The sequence below is a fragment of the Amaranthus tricolor genome, chromosome 6 (assembly GCF_026212465.1).
Source record: "Amaranthus tricolor cultivar Red isolate AtriRed21 chromosome 6, ASM2621246v1, whole genome shotgun sequence".
In the NCBI taxonomy this organism is placed as follows: Eukaryota; Viridiplantae; Streptophyta; class Magnoliopsida; order Caryophyllales; family Amaranthaceae; genus Amaranthus; species Amaranthus tricolor.
Window position 1 is genome coordinate 30,417,581 of NC_080052.1, and position 27,869 is coordinate 30,445,449.

Consider the following 27,869-nt stretch of genomic DNA (forward strand, 5'->3'; position numbering starts at 1 on the left):
AGATGATCTCCCTCATACAAATAACGGCCAGCAAGTTTAGTGGACTTAGTGCTTGGAGGTTCGATGGTTTTCTTCAATGTCATGATGTAATTATGCTCTTTTTGTTTGTTAAATTGCGAGCTATTCATAATTGCATCAAATACGCAGTAGTTTGAGTCTCCAGAGACTAAGAACGGTGGCATAGCTGCAACATTTCACCAACGTTAATGCTCTCGTTGGTGAAGTACCCCATTCTTACGCAGCTCCGAAATTGGCTCCCCAAACAGACCGGCCAGGCCAAGCTTCCAGTCACCATCAGCAGGTTCAGCGGGAAGTGAACCGTCAATGCCAACTCCTAAAATGCGTTGCACGTCGTGCAACATTATGGTCATCTCCCCCATGGCATGTGGAAGGTGTTGGTATCAGGCTGCACCTCTCCACAAAGGCCGTAATAAGAGCATTATCAATGTGATGGTGCATTATGTACGGCAGACGACCTAGAGGAGTGGTAGGTAACACCCCGTACAGCTCATCAGACATGTCCTGCAGTCTGATGATCGCCTCGAACGTCCTCTAGGGCGACAATTCGAAATCGGAGGTGTGCACTTCGATCCCTCAAATATAACCTTCGCTACGTGCCCACCGTAGCTGGGTATTAAACCGGTGTCAACAGGGCCCCCCGGGCTGGGGTGATGTAATCAACCAGTCCATGTCCGCAGACTGTGAGCGCCTCCTCCCCCATGGAGCCGCATCCTCAGCTTGGCTGATTCCTGCGTGATCAGAAGTGCCAGTCGTGCCATGCCCTCTAATCTTAAATTGACCGGCATGCCGTCTGACGAGCGTCCAATCAACAGAATGACCGACAGACTCATCCTGACCGATAGACTCTTCCCGACTGACAGACTCGTCGTAATCAGTATCATCATCACCTGAGCCGATCGTATTATTACGCAGGCTAGTCTGGCGCTCAAAACGACTACGCACAAGGTCTAGGGTATTCGAACGTTGGGCCTGACTATGTCTGGCCGCCTGTTCCTGCCTGGCTCGCCTTGCAGAACCCGTAACCCCCCTCTCATAGAGATCCCCTATCAGTAAACTGGGCCTAGAACTATTGCCGCTCAATAATCCTCTAAAAAGGCTTTTTCCTTTTCCCTGATTTCCAGCCATTTACCACAATTTTCATATTTTAATAAACTATTAATAAAAAATTTAAAGCATAAAAAAATACATTAAGTTATATTCATTTTAATTACACTTACAATATTAATTTAATAAACATTTAAGTAAATTTAATAAACACTTACAATCATATAAATTATTAACAACTAAAATAATTCACACGTATAAACAAATAAACAATTATTATATTAATAAATAATTAAACAACTAAAATTTAATCAACAACTAAAATAAATTTTATTAACAATTATTATATTAAAAATTAATTAACAACTAAATTTTAATTAATATATTATTATATTAAAAAATAATTAAACATTTAATAAGAATTGATTCAATGTGGTTTTTGTTGGCACTTAATTTGAGAATTGGGACAAAGAGAACAGTAATTTCATGCAGTCGATCCGTCAGTTTCGCAAGCACACAGCATAAATCCTACAAGCTACAGCCATAAAGCTGCAAAAAGTATTGTAAAATGATTCTAAAAAAACGTATATATCAACCACAACACAAACTCAACCAGACGGAATGAATCACAAATGCAACCAAATTAGCATACAATCTGCAACTTTCGCCTGCAAGCCTAAAGGATCAAGGTTTTGTTAATTACATGGGGCTTGAAACAAACAAACCGAGGCCCTCGCGAGCCTAGACTGAGGTTTCTTAAAACAGATCTATTGTTCTCGATCTGCACGCACATTGTCACTCCTCGGATAAGCGATAAGGCACTTTGCTGAAATCTTATCCCATGCATGCTGCTCGTCGAACTCTAGGAGTTTTCAATTTTCACAGCGGGTTTTTGCCTTATTGCAAATGTGAGTCCCAACTATCAATCGGTCCTCACCATAATATATAGAACTTGAGGTCAAAAAGTTTATGCCAAATTTTCACCTTAACATTCGTCAATACGATCACCTTCACCATTCGGAGATGCGTTGGTCTTATGAGAATGTACTGAAACCGGAAGTGGTGGATGTAGCTCAACGAAGGCTTTGCCGCCTTCACCAAAGGTTCCTACACATATTGTATCACCTCGGCCATGCCACGTGCCTCCCTGAACGTTATTCATTTCCAGTGTTCTAGACTCCTACATTGAATTCAATACAATGTCAAACCCAATAAGAAAAACGGGTCCAAATTTATTTACAAAAAAGCTTCATTTAAGGGGCTCAAAAGTTTTTTTTTTATATCATATCGTTCCTAAGACAAGATAAAACGGGTTCTTTTCAAAAAAAAAAAAAAAAAAGATAAAACAGGTCTAAATTTATTCACAAAAAAGCTTAATTTATGAGGGCTTGAACACTTTTTTTTAGATAAAACACAATAATCTTACCCAAAAGCCAAAAAGTTAGTACAGAACGAGTAAATTCGCACAAGCCCTTTCGAACCATGATGTTATTAATGGTTCAAGATGCAGAAACGGCTCGTCTTCTAAAGTTAAGTTTGTAACAGGCAAACAATTGTGGGGAAGACATACCTGAGATAAGGTGCAGCAAGGACAAACAAGATGATAAACACAGTCGTCCACCGAATTGTCACTACCCTACACATTTGATTTTTTCCAGAAAATTAGTAAAATTATATCGAAAATAATAGACAAAGACTAACAAAATAGACCTTATCCGACGAGCACCATAACTAACATTCTTCACATGGAACCCCAAAGACAAACAAAATGGACGTTGAGACACAGCAAAGTTCTAAAGTTACTTTGAAAATCTACAAGGCTTCCAAATGAGATCAGAATGACGTCTTTTTTTATCCTAAGCACTTGGTTATGTTCATGCATCGAATAGAATATATTGACTGAATTGAGGTTGCATATGATCTTTTCTACGAAGAGTCAATCGAAAACACTTTTTGTTAGTAGTAATAAAGGTAAGTTTGCATACATCCGACCCCCTCAAAGCCATTTAATGGCACTGGTGTAACGAAATGTTTTTATATATGCCTCATATAGAGCCCCATCCACACAAGATCCTACAGACATTACATGTCCATATATGCTTCATACACAGCATAGTTGTCTATCTTGTAAGACTATTAGGCTACTACAGGTGGTGTTTCCAGCTATAAGCAATTGAAAAACGCAAAAAAAAAAAAAAAAAAAAAAAAAAGAAGATATTTTTAGTACGTAACATTCCATAATCATAAGCACCCAGATTTTTACCTGCTAGTTTTGATTTCAGCAGAGTAGATGAGGATTCTAATTTCTACAATTAATCTGTCATATATTGTATATCGGGGTAGCTTGAGTATTTTAGTATGAGTAAGATAGTATATCCTAGAAGAAGTTAAACTAAGAGAAGGGGAAAAGTAGTAAAAATAAGAAAGTAGAGAATAGAGAAAGATATGAAAAAATCAAATATACATTACGTAGAGTTCTAAACTCGTTCTGGGAGGGTTAAAAGCCTCTCGAATGCTTGTATTCCTATCTTTCTTTGTAATGCTTTGGATTAGATCAATACACTACATCAACATTCCATTTAATATATATCGTTGTTCTGTTTTTCCTACTCTATAGCTATTATTTTGAGTTCTTCCATTGTTCACTATCATGAAAATTCCACATAATGCTCCACCATTCTCGCGATATAGTATCAAACAAGTATCGTTGATGTGCCAGACTCATAACACCTCAATGTCTCCCGTCAAATATGCAACTACGTGAATTAAATAGAACGCGCAACCAATGAAATTCCACTTATGAATCATTGACCAGAAAACCCATTCAAAATCAAATGTGAATAAATATACTTTATGGCAACATCTGTCAAGATTATGCAGGAAAAAGGAAAATCTTGCATAAGCTTTCCCATGAAAATTAAAACATAAAAAGATATTATAAAGAAAAAAAAAGATATTATAAAGAAAAAAGGGACAACATCAATGGGAAACTGTAAGACCAAGCCAACCAGCATAACAGACCGCATGAATAAAGTAATGCTTACCCTAATATTAAACTTCTTTCTTATCCGTGTGCGGTAGAAACCCAAGTAAGTTCCCACTGACATAGTAAATGCGATAGTCAAGTAAAGAAAACAGCGTCTTCTGATCACTATGAAGAGAACACCGTTGAGAAAAGCCGAGACGGCAAGAAGAAAATATACAGCTCCCTGCAGTAAGAAAGCAATTCCGTAGTTTAGAATATAACTCACAGAAGAGGTAAAAACTAGGAGGAAGATCAAAGCAGTCACTGCAGCGATACTGAAGCCATTTAAACTTTGAATCTATAATTGATCCCCTTCGTGTCAATCCGGAAAAACACTACACTATGAGATAAAGATTTCTGATAGAACACGGGTAAACTGTAAAACCACAAAAAATGGACAATGTTCTATAACAACAATCAGTATCAAACAGACAAACAATAAGGCACCAAATATGCACAGAACGACCTCATCTATAAGCACTCATAATAATTCTCCAATAACAGTTAACAGAAGACAATAAGATCACATACTAAAGACTCAAAGCACTAAACTTTATGTTCAGATAAGCAGGGGCGTTTCTAGACCTGGGCTGACATAGGCTATGGTCCGGGTCATGAAAAATAAAGTATTATGTTAAACTAATGTTCAGTGTTCGAACCGACAAATTTCTATGCGCTTTGACAAAGGCGTTTCCAGCTAATTATACCATGCCAATGAGAAGTCATATGATATTGGCCCAGGTAATATATTTTATCTGGATTCGCTCTTGTAGATGAGGATCAAGTTTGCAAACACAGGTTCAAAGGGAAATCTTTTGGCATATCAATATTCGATACTGTTCTTTCTTCTGCCTCTTTTTGCTGTCTCCTCAATGTCCTAAGTCCTAACCCATTTACACAGTTCCTGATGGATTTTCTAATGTGAACCAATATGTCTAAAGAGGTTTACAACTATAAGGGAAATTCTAAACCTGTGTTATTACAAATCCTACAGAAAAAAGTGACTTACCAATCAAGTAGTGCATAACAATAAGTAATAATGAGCCTAACTAATGTCTAGTCTCAGTAAAAGTTTTTTATCCAATACAGGTACAATCTAGAAAGGAAAACTTCAAACTGAAGCATGTATTAAAAGATTTCATAATATAGTAACCAAAATAAATTCAAACAAATAGAATCAAACTTTATGGAATAGTGAGAACAATCACCTGAAGAAAACAAGGGCCTAACCCAGCACGTCTCATATTCTTTCCAAATCTGTAGCAAGGACAACTACACCACAAATACATAGTCAAGATCAAGAATAAGTTGAATAGGATTAGCAACAATCAAAAGTCAAAACAGAAAGGAAGTATCCCAATTAAATTGGCATCAATTTTGACATCATCATCATCAACAACATTACCCTAACACCAAAAAGTGGCTCCATCTAAGCGGGTTTAGGGGTCAGATGTACAACTTGACCATTGTTACTGGTAACAAAGACGTTTAGATAGAAACTTGATAGCAAATAAGGAAATTCATCAAACATGACTTCTCTTGAACCCAAAGATTTGTGAAAACCAGCCTGTCCTGCATAAGACCGTCTCGCGGTGAGGCTATTTAACTCTAGTATAAGGCATGTCTCATGGTGAAATCATCTCGAATTTGTGAAAACGATTGAAGGTTTTAAGTCAGCTAAAAAACACAAATTCCCAAATAGAAGCATACAAAAAATAACCCTCCAACTAATCAAAATTCACAAAAAAAACTAAATAGGAATACAAAGTTAAAGGAGGGGAAGAAGAAGACTAACCAAACAGATTCAATGGAAATACAATGATCATCAAGACAATCAAGAATTCCACCTTCCCACATCCTGAAAACCCCACCACCATACTCACCTTCTCCACCTTCCGCACCTTCTTCTTTTTCTTCTTCATTATTAAATAATCTCCATTTTCCTTGGCTTTGCATAGCAACTGTAGAACATAACATGTCAAAGTCCAATACTGAAACCCTTTCAATTAATCTCTCTTCTTCTTCCTTCTCATATACATCTCCTACTTTCTCTTCCTTCATCAAATCCCCCATTTAGCAACAGAAAAAGACCAAAATTTGCAGCTTTCAACAAATACTTATGCAAGTTGCAAAGTTGTCTGAAACCCAGAAAAATTTCAAAAAATTATTTCAAAGACCCAACTAATTTCAGCAGAAAAAATCACCCTCTTCGTTCTTCAGGCGAGAGAATTGTTTAAGGACTCAAAATATTAATAATTTTCAAGAAATTCTGATGCAAGTCGGAAACTTTTCAAGGTACCCAGAAAAATACAAGTTCCAAACTTTTTTCCAAAAACCCAGCTACTTCAGCAGCCGAAATGAACCATTCTCCTTCAATCGAAAGAAATTCTTAAGAAACACCTAAATGCACCTTTCAACAGATTTAAATGCAAGTTGCAAACTTTTTTCCACTAACCAGAAAGAAAAGGGTTATACCCAAAAACCCAACCAAAATCCCCCTTTTTTAGGGTTCACGGTAAAGAATTCTCTCAATCTTAGCCACACAAATTGGCAACTTTTGAACAAAAATCAAAGCAAATTGCAATTTTTTTGCACCCAGAATCAGGATATGAATATATATACAAGTTGATAAATTAATTATGTGTGGATAAATGAATAGGATAACCAAAGTATGATGACAAATTGATAACATACAAGTTGTTTTCTTGCTGTCAAAACAATTTTGTTGGGTTTTTTTTTGACGTATCAATTGGGTATTATTGTGGCTTGAGAGCCTAATTATGGGGCAAATAATTGTGGGGTCAACTAGTTTGGTGGCTGCGGCTTGGCATGTTTATACTTCTATAAGATAATCTTCATCTTAGTTAGCGTTGGATGACTAATTAGGTTTAGTTCCTGGCTTTTTGAGTGGGAATTTTGTAGATAAGCATAAGATGGGGTGGCAACTTGGTGACCTAACTTCAACCAATTATTAGTATAATATTTCCTCCAATTCACTACTAATATCCTATTTGCTTTTTGGATATTATTTATTTCTTACTTTTAATTTGTATTTTTTTATTAATCAGTAAGTTAAAACATAGTCAAGTGGGATCTTATTTGATTCGTCTCAATGCAAGGATTATTTATATCAATATTTCATATTTTTTAATAATGCACAATTAAAAATATTAAGGATCAAATAAGTGCATTAGATAAAGTGTTTAAAGTAAATGAGACCTTAATAGTAAATTTGAGTGAGTATAATATAATACTAATGATATTTAAAGATATCCAAAGGGATTTTCTTCGAGTCAAATTATTGTAGAATTAATAGTCCTATTATAGATAAAAGTAATAAACCATTAATGCAATTATTAATGTTTTAAATGCTATTTAGAGTTGGATTAGAGTTTTTCTAATGAAAATTATATCTATTGTATCAGTACAATATATTTACGGTCCGTTTGGTAGGTAGTAATAAACAATGGTAATGAAAATGAAAAACTAGTGTAATTTTAGTTGAAAATTCTTTGGCTACCTTGATAGTCATGCTAGTCCAACTCCAATCACTCATTTTTTTTCATAAAATTCATTCCTATGCATTATTATTGGGAGAGATAGTATTAGCTGGTAATGGAAATTTATAAACAAAAAACTTTTTTGTGATCAAAATTTCATTACCATGGGAATGATATAGAACTTTTGATGAAATTTTACACTATAAATCATTTTCATTATCACCATTTAGGACCACTAATCAAATGAACCATTAGGGTATGAAGAAATATTTTAAGTCATTTTTCAGTTTTACTCTACTTGTATGCCTCCACATATGGGCATTGAATCATGAAAAATTACTTGTGTTGGACATTTTAGATATTTCATAAAGAATATTTTGAATGAATTGAGTTTAATTAACTTCAATCGTGGATTTCTAAACATATAAAAAGTTGATATATAAACTTCGTGATTGCATGTGGATTATTGTCAGTCTCAAGCCCGAATAAAAGAAGAGGATGAGCGGTATGTTAGTTACAACTAACTCAGTAAAACTTAATCACATTCTATGATTAAGAATCAAAAATCAACCTCAATATATTGGGTTTAAGGCTTTAACATTGTTGTTGTGTATAAAAGTTGATATTAAAGAAAAATATATTGAGGCGAATCTATCAAAAATTTTTACGAATGTTTTTTCATAGATTGATAATAATTCCAAATCAAAGTTTGACAAAATTCAAATATTCTACTTAAGAGAAAAAAATACAAAAAGTACTTTGTAATATCAAATAGGAGTAAAAAATAATTTAAAAAAATAAAAAAAAAATAAAGGTAATAAATAAATTATTGATAACAGGTAAAAACATCAAAAGATATATTTATCTCGGAAAAAATGAAAAGATTTAAAATAACGCTACACTATCAAAGTAGCAAAATAAAGGAAAAGACGATTGCAAAAATTTCTATATTCTGTAATGCAAGTCCAAATATAAATTAGATATGCACTCCAAATGAAAATGCAAGATACTACATTTTGACTCTTTAAGTTTGCAAATACCTATTGAATAATTCTTCCAAAAAAAAAACAACTAAAGTACATTATGATTGTTGAAATTAAAGTCAAAATTAGAAAGACTATTGGAGTTTTGGTGTGACTTGAGTGCACAAATAGAGTTTGATAAGTTTGATGGTGTGTGGATGTGTGTATGTGTGTATATGATGATGAGGGAGGTGTTTGATGAGCTGCTCGACCAAAACAAGCTGCTACTTGATCGAATCAAGTAGCTCGACCAAGTCAGTAGCCTCCTAGACCCTTGCTCGACCAAGGATCAAGCTCGCTCGACCACCCCCTATTCCGCTCGATCGGTTGAGCAAGAGGCTGCCAGATCACTGTTTCATTCACGATAATTGTTGCGGCTAATCATTAGGGTTGGACCTTTTCCTCATTTACTCCCATATATAGAACTCCTTACACTCATTCCCATGTGGATTCTAACCCTAAGCCAAACACAAACCCTTCTCTTTCTCTATTTCTTTTTCTCCAAGTGTAATACTCCATTGTATGAGTTCTTGTGAACTCCATTGATTCTTCACATAATACAAGCAAACAAACCTCGTAAATCTTATGTTTTTTGTTTATTGCATTATTTCTTATTATTTTTCATTGCTAGTTTATTGGATTGTTTGTTTCATTGCATAAAACAACTCTACTATTGGTCTTGGGTGTTTTTAGGGATAAAGTTTGAAACTTTAGACCCTAATGTGCTTAGTATTTTAAAGACAAATTTAGCAGAAATTCTTAATCAATCATTGAGATTTTTAATCACAATAAAAGAATAAGATAAAATAATAACAAAATAAAAATATTGAAATCCTAAAAGCCCCACCCTAATAAATTCTTCTATATGAATAGTTTGTCAATATTATAAATTACCATTATTTACGTAGACTACCTCCAGATTGAGTAAGTAGTACTAGTTAATCATAGAATGCCACCCTATTTTGACTAATTCTTGTAAGCTTTAGCTCAGAATTTGATATGTTAATAACACATTTGGTTAATTAATTAGTTTGATGAAACATTGGTTGGACTAAATTCAGATTTAAGCCACGGCGGTTTATAGTAACACCGGTCTCCGTAGGAGCAGGACTTCAAAAAGTTGTGTCATACTCATACATACACAAAATCTTGCTCGTCTTTTTTGTATATGGAGCATAATCATGATAAATTATGAAATAAGAACTACACACTTGTTTTGTTCACAAAGTTTATACAGTACACAGTCGTAACTTGAAAGCAAATACGAAAAGCCAGAGAAAGCTTGCAAATAACTGACTGAAAACAAGAAAAATGTCAATGAACATCGGAAACTGCAGGTAGTACAAGTTTCTGGGTAATAGGTATATTACAGATATATAAAATCTTAACTTAGACCTTCTGAGCAGGCCTTACTAGCCCTAATCCTGAACCGCTTCCTAAATGTTTGAAATCTGTTGCTTCCAAATGTTCATCATGACCAGCAAAACCGGTACCTCCCTTCTTCAAACATACTAGATTTTTCTCTTTACACGGCTTATCGCAAACAAGGCAAACCTTGTCAACAGCCATAAACTTGTCGGCGCATTTCTTGCAGAATACATGACTACATGAGCTCAGAGCCACAAGTGACATTGCATTGGTCAGTGTAACCTTGCAGCTAGGGCAAATGTATTTTTTATCATAAATCTTGGATTTGTTTCCCTCGCCATTTTCTTCAGTAAAAGATATGGGGAATAGGGATTTCAATTTAAGCTTCTCCCTTCCCTCTGGACAAGTTGTACTTGTAGACGGAGCATCTACTTTCACAGGTGCTTCTGGAGTGGCAGAAGGAAGCCAGAAAGCTTTCATGGTTCTCAAGGCTTCCTCTTCAAAAGAAGTAGCCTTTACACTGTTTGCACCTTGGAAACCATTTTTGTCATGCGAATAACTCTTGTCACTGTGATACGGCACTGCACCATGATTTTGCTGATCAAACGCCTCAAGTTCCCTAGCCTTTTGAAGCTTCAATTTCTCTTCTTCCTCTTCTTTCTCGTGCACCTTATGAGCAGCATGTGCAGCTAATTTTCTACATTCACAATCAAAGGCATAGCACGTGTATATAAGTATCTGATTATAGTTTTATAATAATGTACAAGACCATACAGGGTCCATGAACACTCTTATTGCTCTCAGAAATCTCCGCATATCAAGTCAAAAAAAATACCAATGATGGAAAATTACAAGTTGATGAACGGTATAAACAAGTGTGCATGTCCAGTTATATTCATTCCCAAAAAAGGAAAAAGAAAAGGATAAGCAATCTCAAGTTTTCAGATATAAGCCAATTGACATCATCAGCAAATTCAGTACACCTCCCCCCCTCAATTCTTCGTCTCACCAGTGATTCATAGAGGTCCTTTACGACTATCTTAAAGCAGTGTCAAGTAATGAGATGATTAAGACATCCAGGATTAGCCACAGCGTCTTTCTTCAAGCCACCACAAAGCAGAGCCAAGGCAAGTTACCAATCACGCACATGGAAGTTTAAGTAGGTTGTAACTGGAAGATTGTTAAGGAGATATAGGAAGAAAAGTTACATTTTTGAGAACTGATGATTAATATATCCCTGATATATGCTAACATTGAACATACCAGGTTTGGTTTTGCAGCGTCCTTACATGAATAATCAAAAGAAGCATCGAATTTAATCAACAAGGTAATTGAGAATTTATGTAAAGCTGCAGATGATATTTGTTACCAAGAGTTAATTGGACTACACTCTTTGCTATCACTAGCAATGGTAAGGTTACATACATCACACCCCCTATATGCTCGCCTAGGTGGAAGACACTTAGGGCTCGTTTGGATTCAGTGTAAATATTTAAGGGGTAAATAAAAGCCAAAGTAGGAAAACAAAGTTAATTAGATAGAAGATTAGGAATTAGGTTGTTAGAGAGATAAAAGAATTGGTTAGAAGGTAAGGGAAATAGATAGAACAACAATTATTTCCCTCATATTGGGGTATAAATTTACCCTAGGGGAGGGTGGGGGAATACCTTCCTCCAAATAAAGGAAATTATCATCCTTTTTCATTCATATTTTTTTAGTTTACTTTCATTCTACATCTTTCACAAGTATTTCAATTACTTTATTTGCATCTCAACTTACCTTTATTTCACTAGTTTGACTTTTTTTACTCCTTAAATATTTATACTCAATCCAAGAGACCTCTTAGTGGCATTGGGGTAATAGGATGTTGTCGTTGGCAAACAATAGCTCAAGAAAAATATTATTTTCCCCACCAAAATCACTCCCTGAGCTTTCAGGATTCATTGATGAACATTATCATTTATCAGAGTCTTCCATCAAGATCATTATCTTTTCCAACAAAATCAAGGACTCTGACTCATCTGCGCAATGCACCATGACAAAGTAATACAGTAATACCTCTTTATACATATTATACTTTTTTAAGCATTGGTAAATTACTTTACCCTATGAGTCATCACAAAAATGCACCATGGAATATGGGTAATACTTCACTAGCCGATTGCAATTTTTTTATAAAAAAAAACAGAGAATAACAGCTCTTTGTCTCTTTGTACAAAAATGCTCCCCTTTTCTTGCTACATAACAGTGAAAAAAATTCCATTGGTCCTCAAATGTCACAAGAAAAACAGCTAGTTCATTTACTCAGCTACATAAATTCTTGGAACCTTCTTCACACATAGCAGCATAGGCCATTCTATAAAACTAATACAGAGAAGCTTAGATCACTAAAAAAAATTTCTTACCAAACATGAAACTCATAAAAACCAAAAGCAGTAACCAAAAGAAACCATCAGTCCACCACCAATTATGTACACTAATGTCACAAATTCATTAATAGTCATCTATCAAAAAATCAGATACAAGAAGGAAGGTGAGTCTCCCTAGTTGCCGTAATAAGGTACTTGAGGAAGGACAAAATGTGAACAAGCTAAAAAGACATGACCCATCAAATGAGCTCACGTATTCTAAAGGTTGATGCATAAATCTCTTACAAATTGCTACAGGATTAACTCTTTTTTCAATTGGTGGTCATTCTCAAATTTTTACACTATAAATACCGCATTTGAATGTATCACCTCTTTGCTAATTGGAAGTTTCATTCACATCAACTCACTGGCACTTCATCATCTTACACATCGTAAAACTGATATCAATTATCCTTAATCACAACAATCACATTCAAGAGACAAAACCTGCATATAATCCAAGATACAAATTCAGGATTACCGGCATCAAACAACATTGATACCCTCTCAAGTAATGGCACAACACACTTCATCCTATCAAGCACAATGTTCCACACTCATACATCCATGAAAAATAGTAATAATGAATTCTACCATTGGCACTCATTCTAAATTAACTCCGGACTACAACAGCTCGGACTTAAAGTTCACGCCAAATTGCAATATTCTATAATTAAGTGATATAGAAATAGATCAAACTCTATAATACTATTTCGAATCTAAGATACACAAAAAATAAACATAAAACAAGCATAATCAATGAAAATGAAGAAAATTCAAGAATAAAGTATAATTACAACCTTTGAATATCCTTCTTTTGAGAAAGTAAACACTCGAGGATGCATTCTTTGCAAAAGACGTGACCTTTAGGGCAACAGAGAGGATCAATTACTGGCTTTAAGCAGAGGCAACAAGCATCAAAAGGTTTTATGGAGTCTTTCCCTAATCTCTCCTTCTGAGTTCCATACCCTAGCTTCCGCTTTTCATCGTAAGTGAAGAATGCTAGATCGTTATTGTTCTTTGAATGTCTTTGAGGCATTGTTCTACGCTGATTGATGAATAAACCCTAATTTAAGGTTCGGATTAGGGGAAAATCGAATCGGTAAACCTAGAAAATTGGGGATCCGTTTTTATTGATGCCTTATTATATAGCTTGTGATGTCCAAAAGCTCTTGCGTGGAGTCTGGGGGGTGTTTGGCGAGAGGTAATTGGAAATTTGGAAGTGTGAGAGTTGGGTATGTATTAATGTTGTGAGTTGAGACTATAAATAAATACTTTAAAAATATTTGACTCGTTTTATATCCGATTATCTTTATTTCTTTAATTTATTATTTTAAAATTTAAAGTCTTTAAGATACTCTGTTTTACTCTTGCTTATCGAGAGCTATACCCTTTTGCCAAGAAAAAAAATCTTAATTTGTTGATAAATAAAAGCCAAAAAAATATTTAATAAATTTTAACTTTTTAGCTGGTCAAAAAACTTGATTACTAATCTAAAATAAAATAATATATTGGTAAGCTTTTTCAATGACTTTTAATTTAATGATCAATTTCTTTGCTAATTAACAACCAATAATTAATAAATTTGTGACTCGAAATTATTTATTGCGTGCACTCTCACTTGATGCCTTTAACAATCCTTTTTTTCAGCAAAAAGATGAGACAAGTAATACACCCTCAAACCTTGGTCAAGAATACAAACTAAAAACTATTCGTAACCCCCTTTCTCTCCGAAATATTTTTGTCTACTTTTATTTAATTGAAATCCTAAAAGACCCTAACAACATACTCAGATGAGCCAAGATAGTCCACGTATGCATCTGTATTAGACCAGTTAATGAAAACAATACAAGCTGAATATAATACAGTAACTTACTTTTTCTTGAAGGACGATTTTGTTTTTATAATCTACTCCTAACTTAGTGCCCTAACAACCATTTTTTTAAGCACCAAACGAGTCAAAACACACCCTCAAAATTTACAAATAAAACTATAAAAAATGAGTGACCCGTAAATATAATACTAATTTGGGTTGGATACCTAATAATTGGAATTTTTTGTGTGAAACTTTTATCTTACAATTTTCAATTTCTCTATTTTCTCAATTGTCAATCCCCTCAATTGAATAAGAGAAATCCTCAATCAAGCATTTGAAGTCACAGTTGATAAGCTCCTTATAAATTACTTAATAAAATTATACTACTATATTCTTTTGCTATTAATAGTGATATTTTTATCATTGTAATTTACTTAATAAAAAAATTAAATTTGTGAAAGAGAAAATTTTCTTATCAAAATTAAAAGTTAAGAACAATTTGGCCAATTTATTTAATGATAAAATTGAATGCTAAAATTTTAAATAATTTATAGTGTTTTTTTATCTATTTTTTCTATAAAAACTTTGACAATGGTTGATTATATGTGATAAAAGAATGAACAAAATAAAAGTAAATAAGCACAAACCAACTTTTTAAATGCAAATCACATTAAATCCTTACAATTGACAATCATGAACAATTACAAAAGAAAGAATTCCTTATCAAATAAATGAACAAAATGAAAAAAGTATTTTCCAAAACACCATTTGAAAAAAAAGAAAAACCAAATCTAAATCTCAAGAGCTAGGACGTTTAAGTTGGACCCACACTCCATGACTAGGAACCCCAGCATGAACAACAAACAACAAATAAAACCCAGGTGGAGCCACATTTACATTTTCCGGCACTTTTACCGTCACTTTATACCCATACGTCGATAACTTACTCACTTTCTCCTCCCCCAAAACCACCAACCGTTGATTCATCCCAAACGAATGCGTCGTAAACGGCGGCAACAACATCGTCACTTTTACTCCTAGCTCTTGCTTATACATCCCCAACGCATACGTCACAGACACATTCTGACCATACGTCACCGTCATACTCTCTGTTTCTACGGCCAAGATTGACGGTCGTAAAACTGCGTATTGTTGATCAAGGTACGGCGGTGAAAACGCTTCCAAACTCAATTCCGTCGGAAATTTAACCCCATGGGTAAAATTGTATCTTACATGTGGGTTTGACCCGCCAACAATGACCCGTCCATCAGCGACCAAGATTGCAGAAGAATGATACAATCGAGGAATCTTTGTCGGGTTTAAAACCACAAATCTGCGTGTTGAATCCGATTCATAGGTCCTGTACAGAATCGGCTTCAATACCGGGTTATCCGCATTTTCCCATCCGGCTGTTCCATTTCCAGCTCCGTTAATGATTAAAACATCACCATTGGGTAATACAATCATGTCCGGCATGACACGTGACATGGGCATGGTTTCAATACTCCACTGCGGGTGAGGATCAGTGATTTTCATACGACCGCATGTTCTAGATGCTGCTACGTATACATTTTCTTTATCTGCTAAATCAAATGACTCAGGATACGCGCCACCGCATATCAAGATTTCAAGCTCTGGTGAAGATGAATTTCCATTAATGGGGAGAAGAACAGAGGAGCCAGTTGAAGGGTAGTTTCGTCTTTCTTTAGTAGGCAACACCGGAAAATTCTTGATGATTTTTCCTGTGACGTAATCAAACTCCATGGATTTATTATTAGCAAAGATAAAGATATGACCGTTGGGAAGAAGGTGTAAGAATGGGTAGAGATTATTTTCTGTGTTCTTCCCATCCCACGTGTCAGCCAGAAAATGGAGGAGGAATCTACCGCCGTAAAGTGGGCCCGGTGATTTAGGAAAGAATTCGTAGTTATGGGCCCCACGACCGCCGACGATGATAACGTGGCCGTCAGGAAGAAGCAGATTTGAAGCATACCAACGTCGTGAAGAGAGAGCGACTGGAAGCTCATCCCAGTCGCAATCAGCATCCACGCGTGCACAAGGAGTGAACGTGCGAATTACACGCTCACCAAGAGCGTACCCACCTGTTTGAATTAACTTTCCGGTAGGATCCACTGACCCGGAAGAACACCATGTATCGGAAAGAACAGTGAGTGGACGGAATGTGTTGGAAACGACGTCGTATAGTAAGGAATGAGCAGTACAATCAACGCCGTCGTTTTCTGTAGTAGAAGAACTAATACATTTTCCGGTAGGAAGAGAAAGATTAGAAGGGCCAAAATCAGTCCGATCAAAGATAATGATTTGATCATTGTTCAAAAGTTGCATATGCATTGCAGAAATTCCGACGCTTTTATGAAGTAATTCCCATTTACCCAACGGAATTTCCACGCCGGGAAAATAATCTTCAAAGGAAAAATAGACACTAGGAAGAGGATCAATTAAAGGAGAAAATTCAGAATTTGTAAATACAAAGATAAAGAAAACAAAAATGGTGTAAAATGAGTAATTCTTGGAAGCCATTGATGAATACATATTTCTGGTATTTTAGTCTCTGTTTGTGGAGGTAAAGAAGAATGATTATGGGGTTTATATGAGGAAGAAAGGTGGTGAATAATGGTGTGATGTTAATAATTTGAAAGAGAAATTTAGTGGGAAACACGGGTTTTAATAGGGGTTAGTTTTTAGTAATGGCGGATTGTCCGTGAATTTCTTAGTCTCAGTCACTCTCAGTCTCATATAGACTTACGGTCATAAACTCTGTTTTGGGATGTTTTAATTATTATAATAATTATAAATATTATATAATGGCGTTGATTAAATATTTAAATAGCATAATTACGATCAATAATAATGTTTAGGGGTGTATGTAACATCGGGAATTATTGTCTAAGTTAAGCAAGTTTTACTTTTTCACGATATAATTTTGAATTCGATTATATTACATGTATTTTGTATTTTTTGCCTACCTTTTAATAAAACATGGAGATATTATTTTGAATAATTTTTACATTTTACTGTGAATAACTCTTACTATTGATTATTTTTAAATAATACAACATTTAAATGTTTTTTGTTGATAGCACCTCTTGTCACATTTTGACTGACTTATATAGGTATCTACTTGTGTTACACTCACTTTTTCTTTCTCCTTATGTTTCTTCGTAAGTCTATCCATGATCTTTTTTGTTGGTAACCTGATAGATACCTACAACAGTCGATTAAATTAGGATAAGAGATGCTGTCAGCCGTTACACTCACTTTTTCTTCCTCCTTATGTTTCTTCGTAAGTCTATCCATGATCTTTTTTGTTGGTAGCCTGATAGATACCTACAACAGCCGATTAAATTAGGATAAGAAGTGCTATCAGCAAAAAATATATAAAGTTTGAATTTTTTTATTAATAATCAAGAATAGAAATGATTCATAACAAATGTACTATAGATGAATATTAAGAACACTCATAAAAATTAAATGTTGTTTAGGTGTAAATTAATTGCATTCTTACTAAGTAATTAATGAAAATTGGTAAAGAAAAGGAAAACATTGTTCAAAAATGAACAATTACACACTACTACAATTTTACACTTGCATATACTCCTTCCGTTCTCTAATGTTCTTCTCATTTAAAATATTTCAACTTGAGAGAGAAATTTAAACAATATTTTTACACATATTTCGAGAATAAAATATATCTACGTGAGATCTCGTAAAATTCGTCTTAATGTATACTTTTTAAATTATGTGTATTTAGGAATATTGAGGTTGTGAAAAAATAAATGGGAAGAATAAAAAGAAAAATATGATATATTGATAGATGATTGGAAATAGCGGTGGGTGATGTAATAATGGAGTGCATTGAAGAAGAAGAGTAGTAATGGAAGGAAGGTGAATGAATTGGAGAGTACAGACTGACAGATTGTAGAGGTTGGTGGATTTTTTAAGGCAATGTCGTCTTCATTCACATTATTAACTTCCCATTTCCCACCTAAGAGCATCGTTACTCCTGATCAAAAAAAATTATTTTACTATTTCATAATTTTTCTCTTTTTAAAAATTTTATTTTTCAATTTAATTTTATTAACAATGACTTTTTTTAAAAGGTCATCATCCTCTCTTTCTTACTTTTTTTTCTTCTCCATCATAATTTCTCTCCCTTAATTTATCTAACATTTATCTTTATTTTTTTATAATAATATTTTCATGTACAAAGTTAATATAATTTTTTATTTGATTAAAATAGATCTACTATTTTATAATTAAAAAAAAAATTAAATAAAAATAATTTTTTTTGATAAATATAAATGTAGACATTAATAATAATTAAGGAAAATTCGTTAACTTCAAATAAAGATTACAATGCGCATACATAAAATAAATACACAAACTAAAAAATTAAAATTTTAAATGATACATTAAATGCGGTTCCTCCAAACTTTTGTCATATATTTTCAACCAAGTCATCTTTTAAGGATAAATGTATTTGTCGATCTTCAAAATCATCCTTATTTGCCAAGTATCGGTTGATATCAAAAACTCTATCCGTGTAATACTCAAAGTCATCATTTAATCCACTTGTACCTTCCGATTAACCTTTTGGGCGATCTCCCATGAACTCTCTACCATCAGCATAGGGCGTAGAGACTAGCATCAACATGATGAACAGAATTTCCTCCATCTTCACCATATTGATCGTCTTGATTATTTCCTTCATTTTCATCATCATCATCATACTCCATCTCATTTTCGTCTAAACTTTCATTTTTTATTGGAGTTGAATAGTGATCAATATTAGAGTTGACATTGTGAGATTGATGATGGTGGTGAAACATAGTTTGAGAATTTTGGGTATTTTGAGGAATATAATAAGATGAATTTGGGATATTTTGAGGAATATAGTAAGAAGAATTTGGAGTATTTTGAGAAAATAGAGGATTGAATGGACGATTTAGATACTGAATTTGAGCACTTTGATTGTTAGAAGATTCTTTCCTTGTTTTTTTTTTTACATGGATTTCTTCCATAAATTAGGTTATTTGAATCCATATTTTTTTGGGGATTTTTGAAATGATTAATTTGGTTTTTTTTTTTAACAAAAAAAAGTAGGAAAATAAGAAGAAAATATGTAAATATAAAATTATGTCAAAAAATATCAATATGGGTCTCATTTTATAGATCTCGAAAAAATATGACTATTGGTATAAGTTTTTTTTAAAAAAAATTATTTAAATACGAAAATACCCGTTAAAGGAAAAAACTGGTATTTTTGGCAGGGCTATCAATTCTAAACGGCCAATGGAAACGTGACACGTGGCGAAAAATTTTGAAAAAAAATAGGGTGACCATTCACCAAAACGGGTCACTTGAAGACCATTTTACCCAACCTTTTCTCCAACCCACCTAATATTAGATCACCATTATTATTATTTTCCTTATAGTTTGGTCATATGACCTTGAATTAGATCATTACTATTGATGCTCTAATTTTAGAATTTTACCCTTAAATGGTTAAATTTTAATTCCCCAAACCACCTTTATATTCAAGATGTATGACTTTTTAGTTTATAGTGGAGGTAAAAGTCAAATGTTAAAAAGTTAAAAGTTAAAATTATTTTTGTTGATGATTGCAAAATAATTACTTCACTAGTCATTTGAATTTGCTACTACATACATACTGCTCTTTCTTTGTTTTATTTACTATATCAAAGTCAACCCATTAAAGTACCGGCAACATCAGACCAAAAATAAGTAGAAAAAATTATTTCTAAAAAGTCAATCTTCCCTTTGAATTTTCATTCAATCTCTTTCTCTACTTATTTCTCTCTATCTTTTCACTCTCCCTGTTCATTGAAGACTCAAATGAGCGAGTGTGATTCTTTTTTCTCATGGACACTATATATCAGCTGAACATGTAAATCCATAAATTCATTAACAACAATTCCACTTGAATGAACATGTGACTCCACAAATTCAAAACAACAGCTGAAAACCCATCAAATTGTTCTGCCACCACTATGTAGTTTTAAAGCACCATTCCACTAAAATAAACATGAATTATACACAAAATCATTGACAACAATTCAAAACATAGACCTTCTGCCAGTAAATTGTTTCAAAACAAAACAATTCAAAATAGCCATTACATTAAAGCAAAACTAGCACAGGCGGTACATTGTATTACAAGTAAGTTGTCTCAGCATATCCAGTACATTAGCTAACTAATGCTTGAGTTATTTGAGGTTGTGCTTAAGTTGGTTGAGTTGATGCTTGAGTTGGACAAATCATCTGATCTACCTCCATTATCGTACCAAAACCTCCAACGTAACTAATACAACCTTTGGCTTCCTTAAATTTACCCTCATACCAAATTCCAATAGACACATTTTCATTCATTGTGTTCACAATTACAATAAAATCCTAATTTCTAATGTGTTTAACCAAATTCCACCATAAAGAGTGAAACCTAATATCTAAGCAAAATTCAAACAATTATCAATAATGAAATATCAATTGCAAAAATTTAGAGTTAAAACTTACTTGTGTTGTAATGTTTTTCTGGAAATGATATTTGCCCTAAAATTTTTCTTAAACCGCCATTAAAGAATGAGGATAGTCAGAAAATTTTGGATTAAAGAAGGTAATTAAAAGCATGTTTTTAAAAGAATGTGGAAGTTGAAGAAGAAGATGGTAACATTAATTTTTTGAAATAAAGTAATGACAACTATGACTTCGTTGGTATATGAAATAAATCTTGATATCGGTTACTACTAAAATATCTCTTTTTTTGCAAAAATGAACAAAAGGTTATATGTTTATTGAATAATTGAAATGTTGACCCTTTATTTACAAATGACCAAAAGGTTAGATTTTTAGAAACAATTTTTTCAAAAAAGTATTACATGGAAGTATGATTTAGTAGTTTATTTCAATTTAACACTAAAAAAACATACTCTTAATCTTTGTTCTCGTGAAAAATGAACATAGATTCCAGATGATAGATGAAGATGTTTGATATGCGTATCTTTTAGATACGTGAAGTTTATCCGACATTAATAGGTCCACTATGTGATTCGTATATGTTGTATGCCTGTATGTGAAATGCTAGTCGTCATTCTATTATATTTAAAAGTTTTGGAAATAATATATATATATATATATATATATATATATATATATATATATATATATATATATATATATATATATATATATAATTTTATGGATTATTTGTCTTTTTAAGAAAAGAAAAAATATATGAATTTTTCTTACCGACATTTAAGGTGGCAATGAAATAATAAATAGTTCTTTAACCCAATAATAGTTGATCTGAGAATTTTTTAATATGTTTATCAATCAACTTCTTGAGGATAGTGAGACTGATCTAAGTGTGATATTTTGTTGTTCTCGTAAGGAGAGAAAGGTGAACGGTTTTTTTTTTTTTTTTTTGGATATTTAACATGATAAGCATGAATGCAGATCTGAAATTTTTTACAGCGGGTGCATATTTGTTAGCCTTCTAGAAAATGGTTATAACTTTCACCAAAACAGAATGAATAATTTTTTCTGAGTATTCTATTCATTAGGAGAGAGAAAATACTTGAAAACTGAAATGTAGAGTTTGTTATGGTTCTAAGGGTGACAAACTAGAAAGAATTTTGGCCCTCCTTCGAGCGCCAAATTGTTTCTGTCAAAAATTAAAAAATTAAAGGGTCTCTAATTCTTGACCGAATACAATCAATGTAATAGTATGATGAGGGGTACCTTGGTAGAAGGTACCATGAGTAGTAGGAATGCTGGTGGGGCTTGAAATTGCTATCTAGTCCATGTCTTCAAAGTCTCTGTAATTAAAGCTCTCCAATATAGGCCGGTGAGGGGTTTCCGGTGAGCACATCCGTGGTGGTACATTGGTGGTCTTCGAGATCCTACAGGGAACATCGTCACCCCCGGGAAGGTCTCGAGGGGGTGCCTCCAATGCCCAAGTCAGTATAAAAGTATAGCATAAATGTGTTTGGTTTAGGGAGAGAATGTATGTCTATTATTTTGGCCAATATGGTAAAAATCACTTACCTAGAAATGACCCCAAGGGGTATATATATAGAGAGAGCATGAGGGAGGCCTTTCCTAACCCTAGTGGGCTAATATATTTAGGCCTGAGCCATAATAATAAAACATATGAAATAGGAGGCCTATTTTATGTACAAACACTAAAAAAAATATAATTTTTACTAATGATAATTTTTCTTTCCTAAATAGATCGATTAATCTGAGTATATATTAAATTAAAGGTTTACTAAACTTAGGCTAAATTATTGTGCAAACATTATATTAAACTTCCTTCTATGAAATGAAAATACGATATACTCATACACAAGCAATTTATTGATGGCTTGCTCAAAATATATACTTCTATAGTTTTCTTTATCATAATTATCATTGTAAAATCATTCTAACTAAGATTTTATTTATTATTTTGTAAATATTAAAGTTAGCTGAATAATTAAGTTGAAAATTTTTTTGACGTTATATAATTTAAGAGTTTTTAATTATAAGGTTATTTATAGTTAACAACTATTTTATATTCTAATTATTTTTGTATCTTAAATAAGGTATAATTAATAGTTTAGTCATTTAATTTACTAAAATCAAAGTTACCCAAAATATTTTTTTTCCTAAAAAAGTGTATTTTAAAAAATTAAAGTTTATAATTGACTTTCTTCTTACTATTATTATTTATTAAGAAATAAAGTTTAATTAAAACTCAAAGTTTCTATATTTAATTACTTAAAATTTAGGAGGGAAAACATGATGTATAAAAGTAACATGTGTCATATTCTTTTATTGTTTTAGTAGAATGTATGATGATATGATATTTTAGTAGAATGCATGATGATATTGTCATGATTTCATATAATATTTTCCTACTTAAATGATTAAGGGATTTTATAATTCTGGAATAAATTGAGTGTTTACGCACAATACACTAATAATAATGATAGTTAAACTATGTGGTGATTTAATAGTTTAATTTTGTAAAATTCATACATTTACTCCGTAAAATTCATACTTTGAAGTTTGAACCGACGTCAAATTAAATGCTATCAATGAATATGTGCACCTACACTACGTAGTACGTACACCGTTACTACTTGTCTGTGTTCATGTACATTTTCATGCACATGCATGATGGTCCATGTACACTTATTGTTGTATGTGCCAATGAGAAGAAGAGGGAATGTGTGTACCGATGTTTGATATGGAAATATACGAGATGCACACATGCATATTAGAGTATATAATAATATATTTTAGGGTCTTAAATATTACTTTAGTTGGTTCCTTGACATGGTACTGATAATTTGACAATATCTGATTGTGTTTTTTTGTGTAAAAATTCTGATATTTCTTTATTCTCATTGAAGCATATTGTATAAATACATGAGCATTGTAGTAACTGCTACAAACATGGGTAGTAACTGTTACGAACATGGGTAAGTGCCTCTAATGTAACTACCTAAGAACAAATCAACTGTAATGACTAAGGTAACTGTAAAAGATAACTGCTTTCCAATACTCCCCCTCAAGTTAGGTCGTGGGATCACCAAAGCCTAACTTGCTTAATGTGCTATTGAAGATCTGAGATGAGACTGCTTTTGTGAGAATATCGGCTAGTTGGCCTGCGGATCTAACAAATGGAAGGCTGATGACTTTACTTTCTAGTTTCTCCTTGATAAAGTGTCGATCAATCTCCACGTGTTTTGTTCGGTCATGCTGCACTGGATTTTCGGAGATACTTATTGCTGCCTTGTTATCACAATATAAAGGACTTGTCTGTCCCTGAACAAAGCCTAACTCTCCTAGGAGTTTTCTAATCCATAGAATCTCCGTAATTCCTTTTGCTATTCCCCTGAATTCTGCTTCAGCACTAGACAAAGCAACTACCTTCTGTTTCTTGCTTCTCCAGGTGACTAGATTGCCCCCTACAAGAGTAAAATACCCCGAGGTTGACTTCCTGTCATCCCGATCACCAGCCCAATCAGCATCCGTGTAACCAATAAGGTCAAGGTTGCCATTCTTCGCTTAGAAGACTCCTTTGTTGCTAGTTCCCTTTAAGTATCTCAGGATCCTCAGGACTGCTGCCATGTGTTCTTCTTGAGGTCGATGCATAAACTTGCTTACAATTCCTACTGCGTACGCAATATCTGGTCTTGTGTGGGATAGGTAGATTAATTTTCCCACTGTCCGTCTATAACGATCTTGATCTGTTGCTTCTGCACCTTCAACAATACGTTGATGTGCATGTTTTATATACTATTTCTTACCATTCCCCCATTGCATTTTCATAGCATTTCTCGCGTATTATGCTTCATTTTTCCATTGGTTTTTATACTTGGTTGGAGTGTTTGTTTCCCATCTGTTTTGTAGGAATAAAGCTCTAATTAGGCCAGGAATCGACCCTCGGAGCGAGATTTGCAAGTTGAAAGGTCGTAAGCTACTCGAAGTATCAATTTTGTGCTGACAAAGACACGCACCCGGGCGGGTTTCCACATACCCGGCCGGGTCAGCATCCAATACTTAGAAGATTTTTGAAGAGGTTTTTTTTGGCAGAAATGCTATCACACGGACCCGGGCGGGTATCCACAGACCCGGCCGGGTGAACCTCTCAAACCCGGGCTGGTTTCCTCATACCCGGCCGGGTCTGTTCCAAAACTTAGAAAATCTTTGGTCTTTGAGATTTGGCTTTGCCTCGTACCCGGGCGGGTTTCTTCATACCCGGTCGGGTCCAGCGGTTATTTTTTTTTATAACTTCCGGTAACCTCCGATCTTTTTGGAAGGAGATATATATAGCATTGGAAGGGAATTTTAGGGGGGGTTGACTTTCTCTGTTTTTTTTTCTTTTCCTGAGGGTTTGGTATCAATGGGGATTTCTATTATTTCTTGCTTTGGAAGATTGTAATTCAACAATCGGAATTTGTAATTTTAATTATATTAAAGGTATTTTCTTTCAATCCTAATTTCTTGTTCTCGTTTATCATCGTTATCCTTGCATGATTATCTCTCCATTAAGTTTGAATTTAATGTCCCCCATGAATTTCATTCTTGAATCTTTTGTTAGTTTTAATATGCGTAGTGAGTAGTTTTATTGCTAGGGCTTGGTGAAACTATGCAAAAGATCATGATTTTTGTTTGATTTTAGGATTTAAACTTGGTTTGTCTAGGTGATTCAATTGATAGGTTTTGTATTGATTGCATGTTTGGCCAATTTGCAAGTTTTATTCACTCAATTCTATAAGCGAAAGTTGCGAGTTTGAGTGAAAGATTTCCTTCTTTGAACAGTTAAGCTTTAATCGCGATAGCTTCTTTTATTGTTTGATTGTCGAATTTGTTTGCGAGAGCAACACATTCCTTCGCCTATATTCATTCCTATCCCAATTATTGTTCATGAATCATGATCGATGCATAGTGAATCCTTCTTAGCCCTAGGTTTTTAATTATTGAATTTCATTCATCTCTTGTTTTTGCATTATATTAGATAAACAAAAATTTCCAACATTTGATTGTTAGCGTTAGTGAACTTGGTTCAACTTGTGATTTTACTTGTCCTTCCACAGTGGTTCGACCCTACTTACCCAACTATACTAGTTAGGTGAATTAGGAATTATTTTTGGTAGCAAAACGACCTATCAAAAATTTGGCGCCGTTGCCGGGGAGGGGCAACAATTTTACTTTTTGAATTTAGCGTTTGCTTTTGCTAACCCACTCGAGGAACAACTGTTCTTCGAGTGTATTTACGTTTGTTCTAGTGTTTTTGTGCATGACCAGGAGCACCAACAAGCAACCTTTGCTTTTTGATCCTGAAGTCGAGGCAACTGCTCGTAGAACACACGCAAGTGCAAAGAAAAGGAGAGCGGAGGCTCGTAAACAAGCCTCTCAATCTCTTGACATGGCGGCTCAGGCTCCCGAGAGAACTCTTAGGCAGTCTACACAGCCCAAGGCTAGCAATGTTACCGCGGGGATTAGGATGCCGACTACTAATGCTGGAAACTTTGACATCAAATCCCATGTTATGAATATGATCACAGGAAATCAGTTTTATGGTCTTGACAATGAAGAACCCGTTGATCATCTGCAGAAATTCCTTCAAGCATGTTCTCTACAAAAGATTACTGGGATGACTGACGACGAGCTCTACTTATACCTTTTTCGTTTCTCTTTGGCGGGCAAGGCTCAACGTTGGTATAACTCTCTTCCCAACACCATTACTACTTGGGCGCAATTGTCTGATGCTTTCTTAGTGAAGTATTATCCCGGTTATAAGACTCACGACTACAGAGTTAAGCTCTATAGTTTCTCACAAGATGCGGGGGAAACTTTTCATGATGCGTGGGAGAGATTCAAAGATTACCAATATATGTGCCCACATCACGGTATTGAGAAGGAATTTCTTATGCAATCATTTTATAATGGTCTTGATAATGAGACTAAGAGGATGGTAGATGGTGCAGCTGGCGGCTCTTTCATGAACAAACAAACTTCTGAGGCTATTTCACTCTTGGATACTCTTGCTGAAAATCAATGGAATAGCTCATCTAGGCGCGCAGCTCAAGCACCAAGGAAGGGGAAACATGAAGTTGAAACCTATTCCCTTCTATCATCACAAATTTCAGCTTTGAATGAGAAGATCGATGGGATGCGCATGAATGCTAATACATCTATGCCCGTCAATGCTATGGCTACCTCTAGCCAAGGTGGAGTTGCTTGTGATTATTGCGGTGTACATGGTCATTCTCTAATGGAGTGTTCTGTAAATCCCAATGGAGCTATGGGAGTGCCAGAGCAAGTCAATGCTTTTCAAGCTCGTCCTCCTTTCAACAACAATAGCTACTATCCTGGAGTTCGAAATCATCCTAACTTGTCATATCGCAGCAATAATGTGTTAAATCCTCAACAACAACACTATCCACCACAAGCACCACAACAACAATATGGGCAACATCAGCAATATCAGCCCAATCAAGGACCACCCGGTTTCCAAAGGCCTCCTCAAGGCCATCAACAGCAGCAATTTCAGAACCAACAACCCCAATCCGAATTAGGGGAATTGAAAACCATGATGGCTCAAATGGCCAAACAGCTCGAGCAACTCAGTACTCATAATAAGATGCTTGAAACTCAAGTCGCTCAATTAGCTGCATCTAGCTCCTCTAGACAGGCTGGAGCATTACCTGGCCAACCCACTCAACCACATGGAAAGGAGACCGCCAATGCAATCACTACAAGAAGCGGGATGAGTTATGATGAGCCACCCATGCCTCAAGAGGGAGAGTCAAACTCGAAAGATGAGAGCACTTCTGAAACGAGTACTAATGAAGCATCTTCTGAGGCAGTGCAAGAGAAGGAGAAAGCGAAAGATGAGGCATTGCAAGTGCCTCCCATCAAACTTCCTTTTCCCAACCGCCAAGTGAAGCACAAACTCGACAAGCAGTTCGGTAAGTTCTTGGAGGTAGTGAAGAATTTGCAGGTAACAGTTCCTTTTACTGAATTAATCACACAAGTGCCTGCTTATGCTAAATTCATGAAAGACATTTTGACTAGGAAAAGAGCTTTTAGTGAAGTAGAAACAGTTGCTTTTACTGAACAATGCAGTGC

At 34.4% G+C, this 27,869-nt stretch overlaps 3 protein-coding genes and 1 non-coding gene across 4 annotated transcripts; all 4 read right to left on the reverse strand.

The window, feature by feature from the left end:
- Window positions 1-1,424: 1,424 nt before the first annotated feature.
- On the reverse strand, window positions 1,425-6,942 carry LOC130815061 (cell number regulator 1). Its single transcript, XM_057681398.1, has 5 exons — window positions 5,886-6,942; window positions 5,299-5,362; window positions 4,110-4,274; window positions 2,636-2,701; window positions 1,425-2,245 (listed from the first exon to the last, which is right to left on the reverse strand). The coding sequence occupies exons 1-5, from the start codon at window positions 6,161-6,163 to the stop codon at window positions 2,051-2,053; spliced, it is 768 nt and encodes a 255-aa protein (XP_057537381.1). The 5' UTR covers window positions 6,164-6,942; the 3' UTR covers window positions 1,425-2,050.
- Window positions 6,943-9,750: 2,808 nt separating this feature from the next.
- On the reverse strand, window positions 9,751-13,633 carry LOC130815315 (E3 ubiquitin-protein ligase CSU1-like). Its single transcript, XM_057681734.1, has 2 exons — window positions 13,189-13,633; window positions 9,751-10,677 (listed from the first exon to the last, which is right to left on the reverse strand). Exons 1-2 carry the CDS (start codon window positions 13,425-13,427, stop codon window positions 10,002-10,004), a joined length of 915 nt encoding a protein of 304 aa, XP_057537717.1. The 5' UTR covers window positions 13,428-13,633; the 3' UTR covers window positions 9,751-10,001.
- A 1,222-nt stretch (window positions 13,634-14,855) lies between these two features.
- On the reverse strand, window positions 14,856-16,934 carry LOC130815426 (aldehyde oxidase GLOX-like). The gene has a single exon (XM_057681893.1). The coding sequence runs from the start codon at window positions 16,755-16,757 to the stop codon at window positions 15,003-15,005; it is 1,755 nt and encodes a 584-aa protein (XP_057537876.1). The 5' UTR covers window positions 16,758-16,934; the 3' UTR covers window positions 14,856-15,002.
- Window positions 16,935-26,543: 9,609 nt separating this feature from the next.
- LOC130816752 (small nucleolar RNA R71) lies at window positions 26,544-26,651 on the reverse strand. The gene has a single exon (XR_009043291.1). It is a non-coding gene; the product is annotated as a small nucleolar RNA R71 (small nucleolar RNA).
- Between the last annotated feature and the right edge of the window lie 1,218 nt (window positions 26,652-27,869).

What these genes read in the sequence shown, in the direction of transcription:
- LOC130815061 (XM_057681398.1), bottom strand. Translation starts at nt 6,163, where the DNA reads ATGGGGGATTTGATGAAGGAAGAGAAAGTAGGAGATGTATATGAGAAG. An exon ending in TAGGCCCTTGTTTTCTTCAG is followed by an intron (nt 4,275 to 5,298) that starts GTGATTGTTCTC and finishes TTCTTACTGCAG; the next exon opens with GGAGCTGTATATTTTCTTCT. An exon ending in GAAAGAAGTTTAATATTAGG is followed by an intron (nt 2,702 to 4,109) that starts GTAAGCATTACT and finishes TCAAATGTGTAG; the next exon opens with GGTAGTGACAATTCGGTGGA.
- LOC130815315 (XM_057681734.1), bottom strand. Translation starts at nt 13,427, where the DNA reads ATGCCTCAAAGACATTCAAAGAACAATAACGATCTAGCATTCTTCACT. An exon ending in CAAAAGAAGGATATTCAAAG is followed by an intron (nt 10,678 to 13,188) that starts GTTGTAATTATA and finishes TTGTGAATGTAG; the next exon opens with AAAATTAGCTGCACATGCTG.
- LOC130815426 (XM_057681893.1), bottom strand. Translation starts at nt 16,757, where the DNA reads ATGTATTCATCAATGGCTTCCAAGAATTACTCATTTTACACCATTTTT.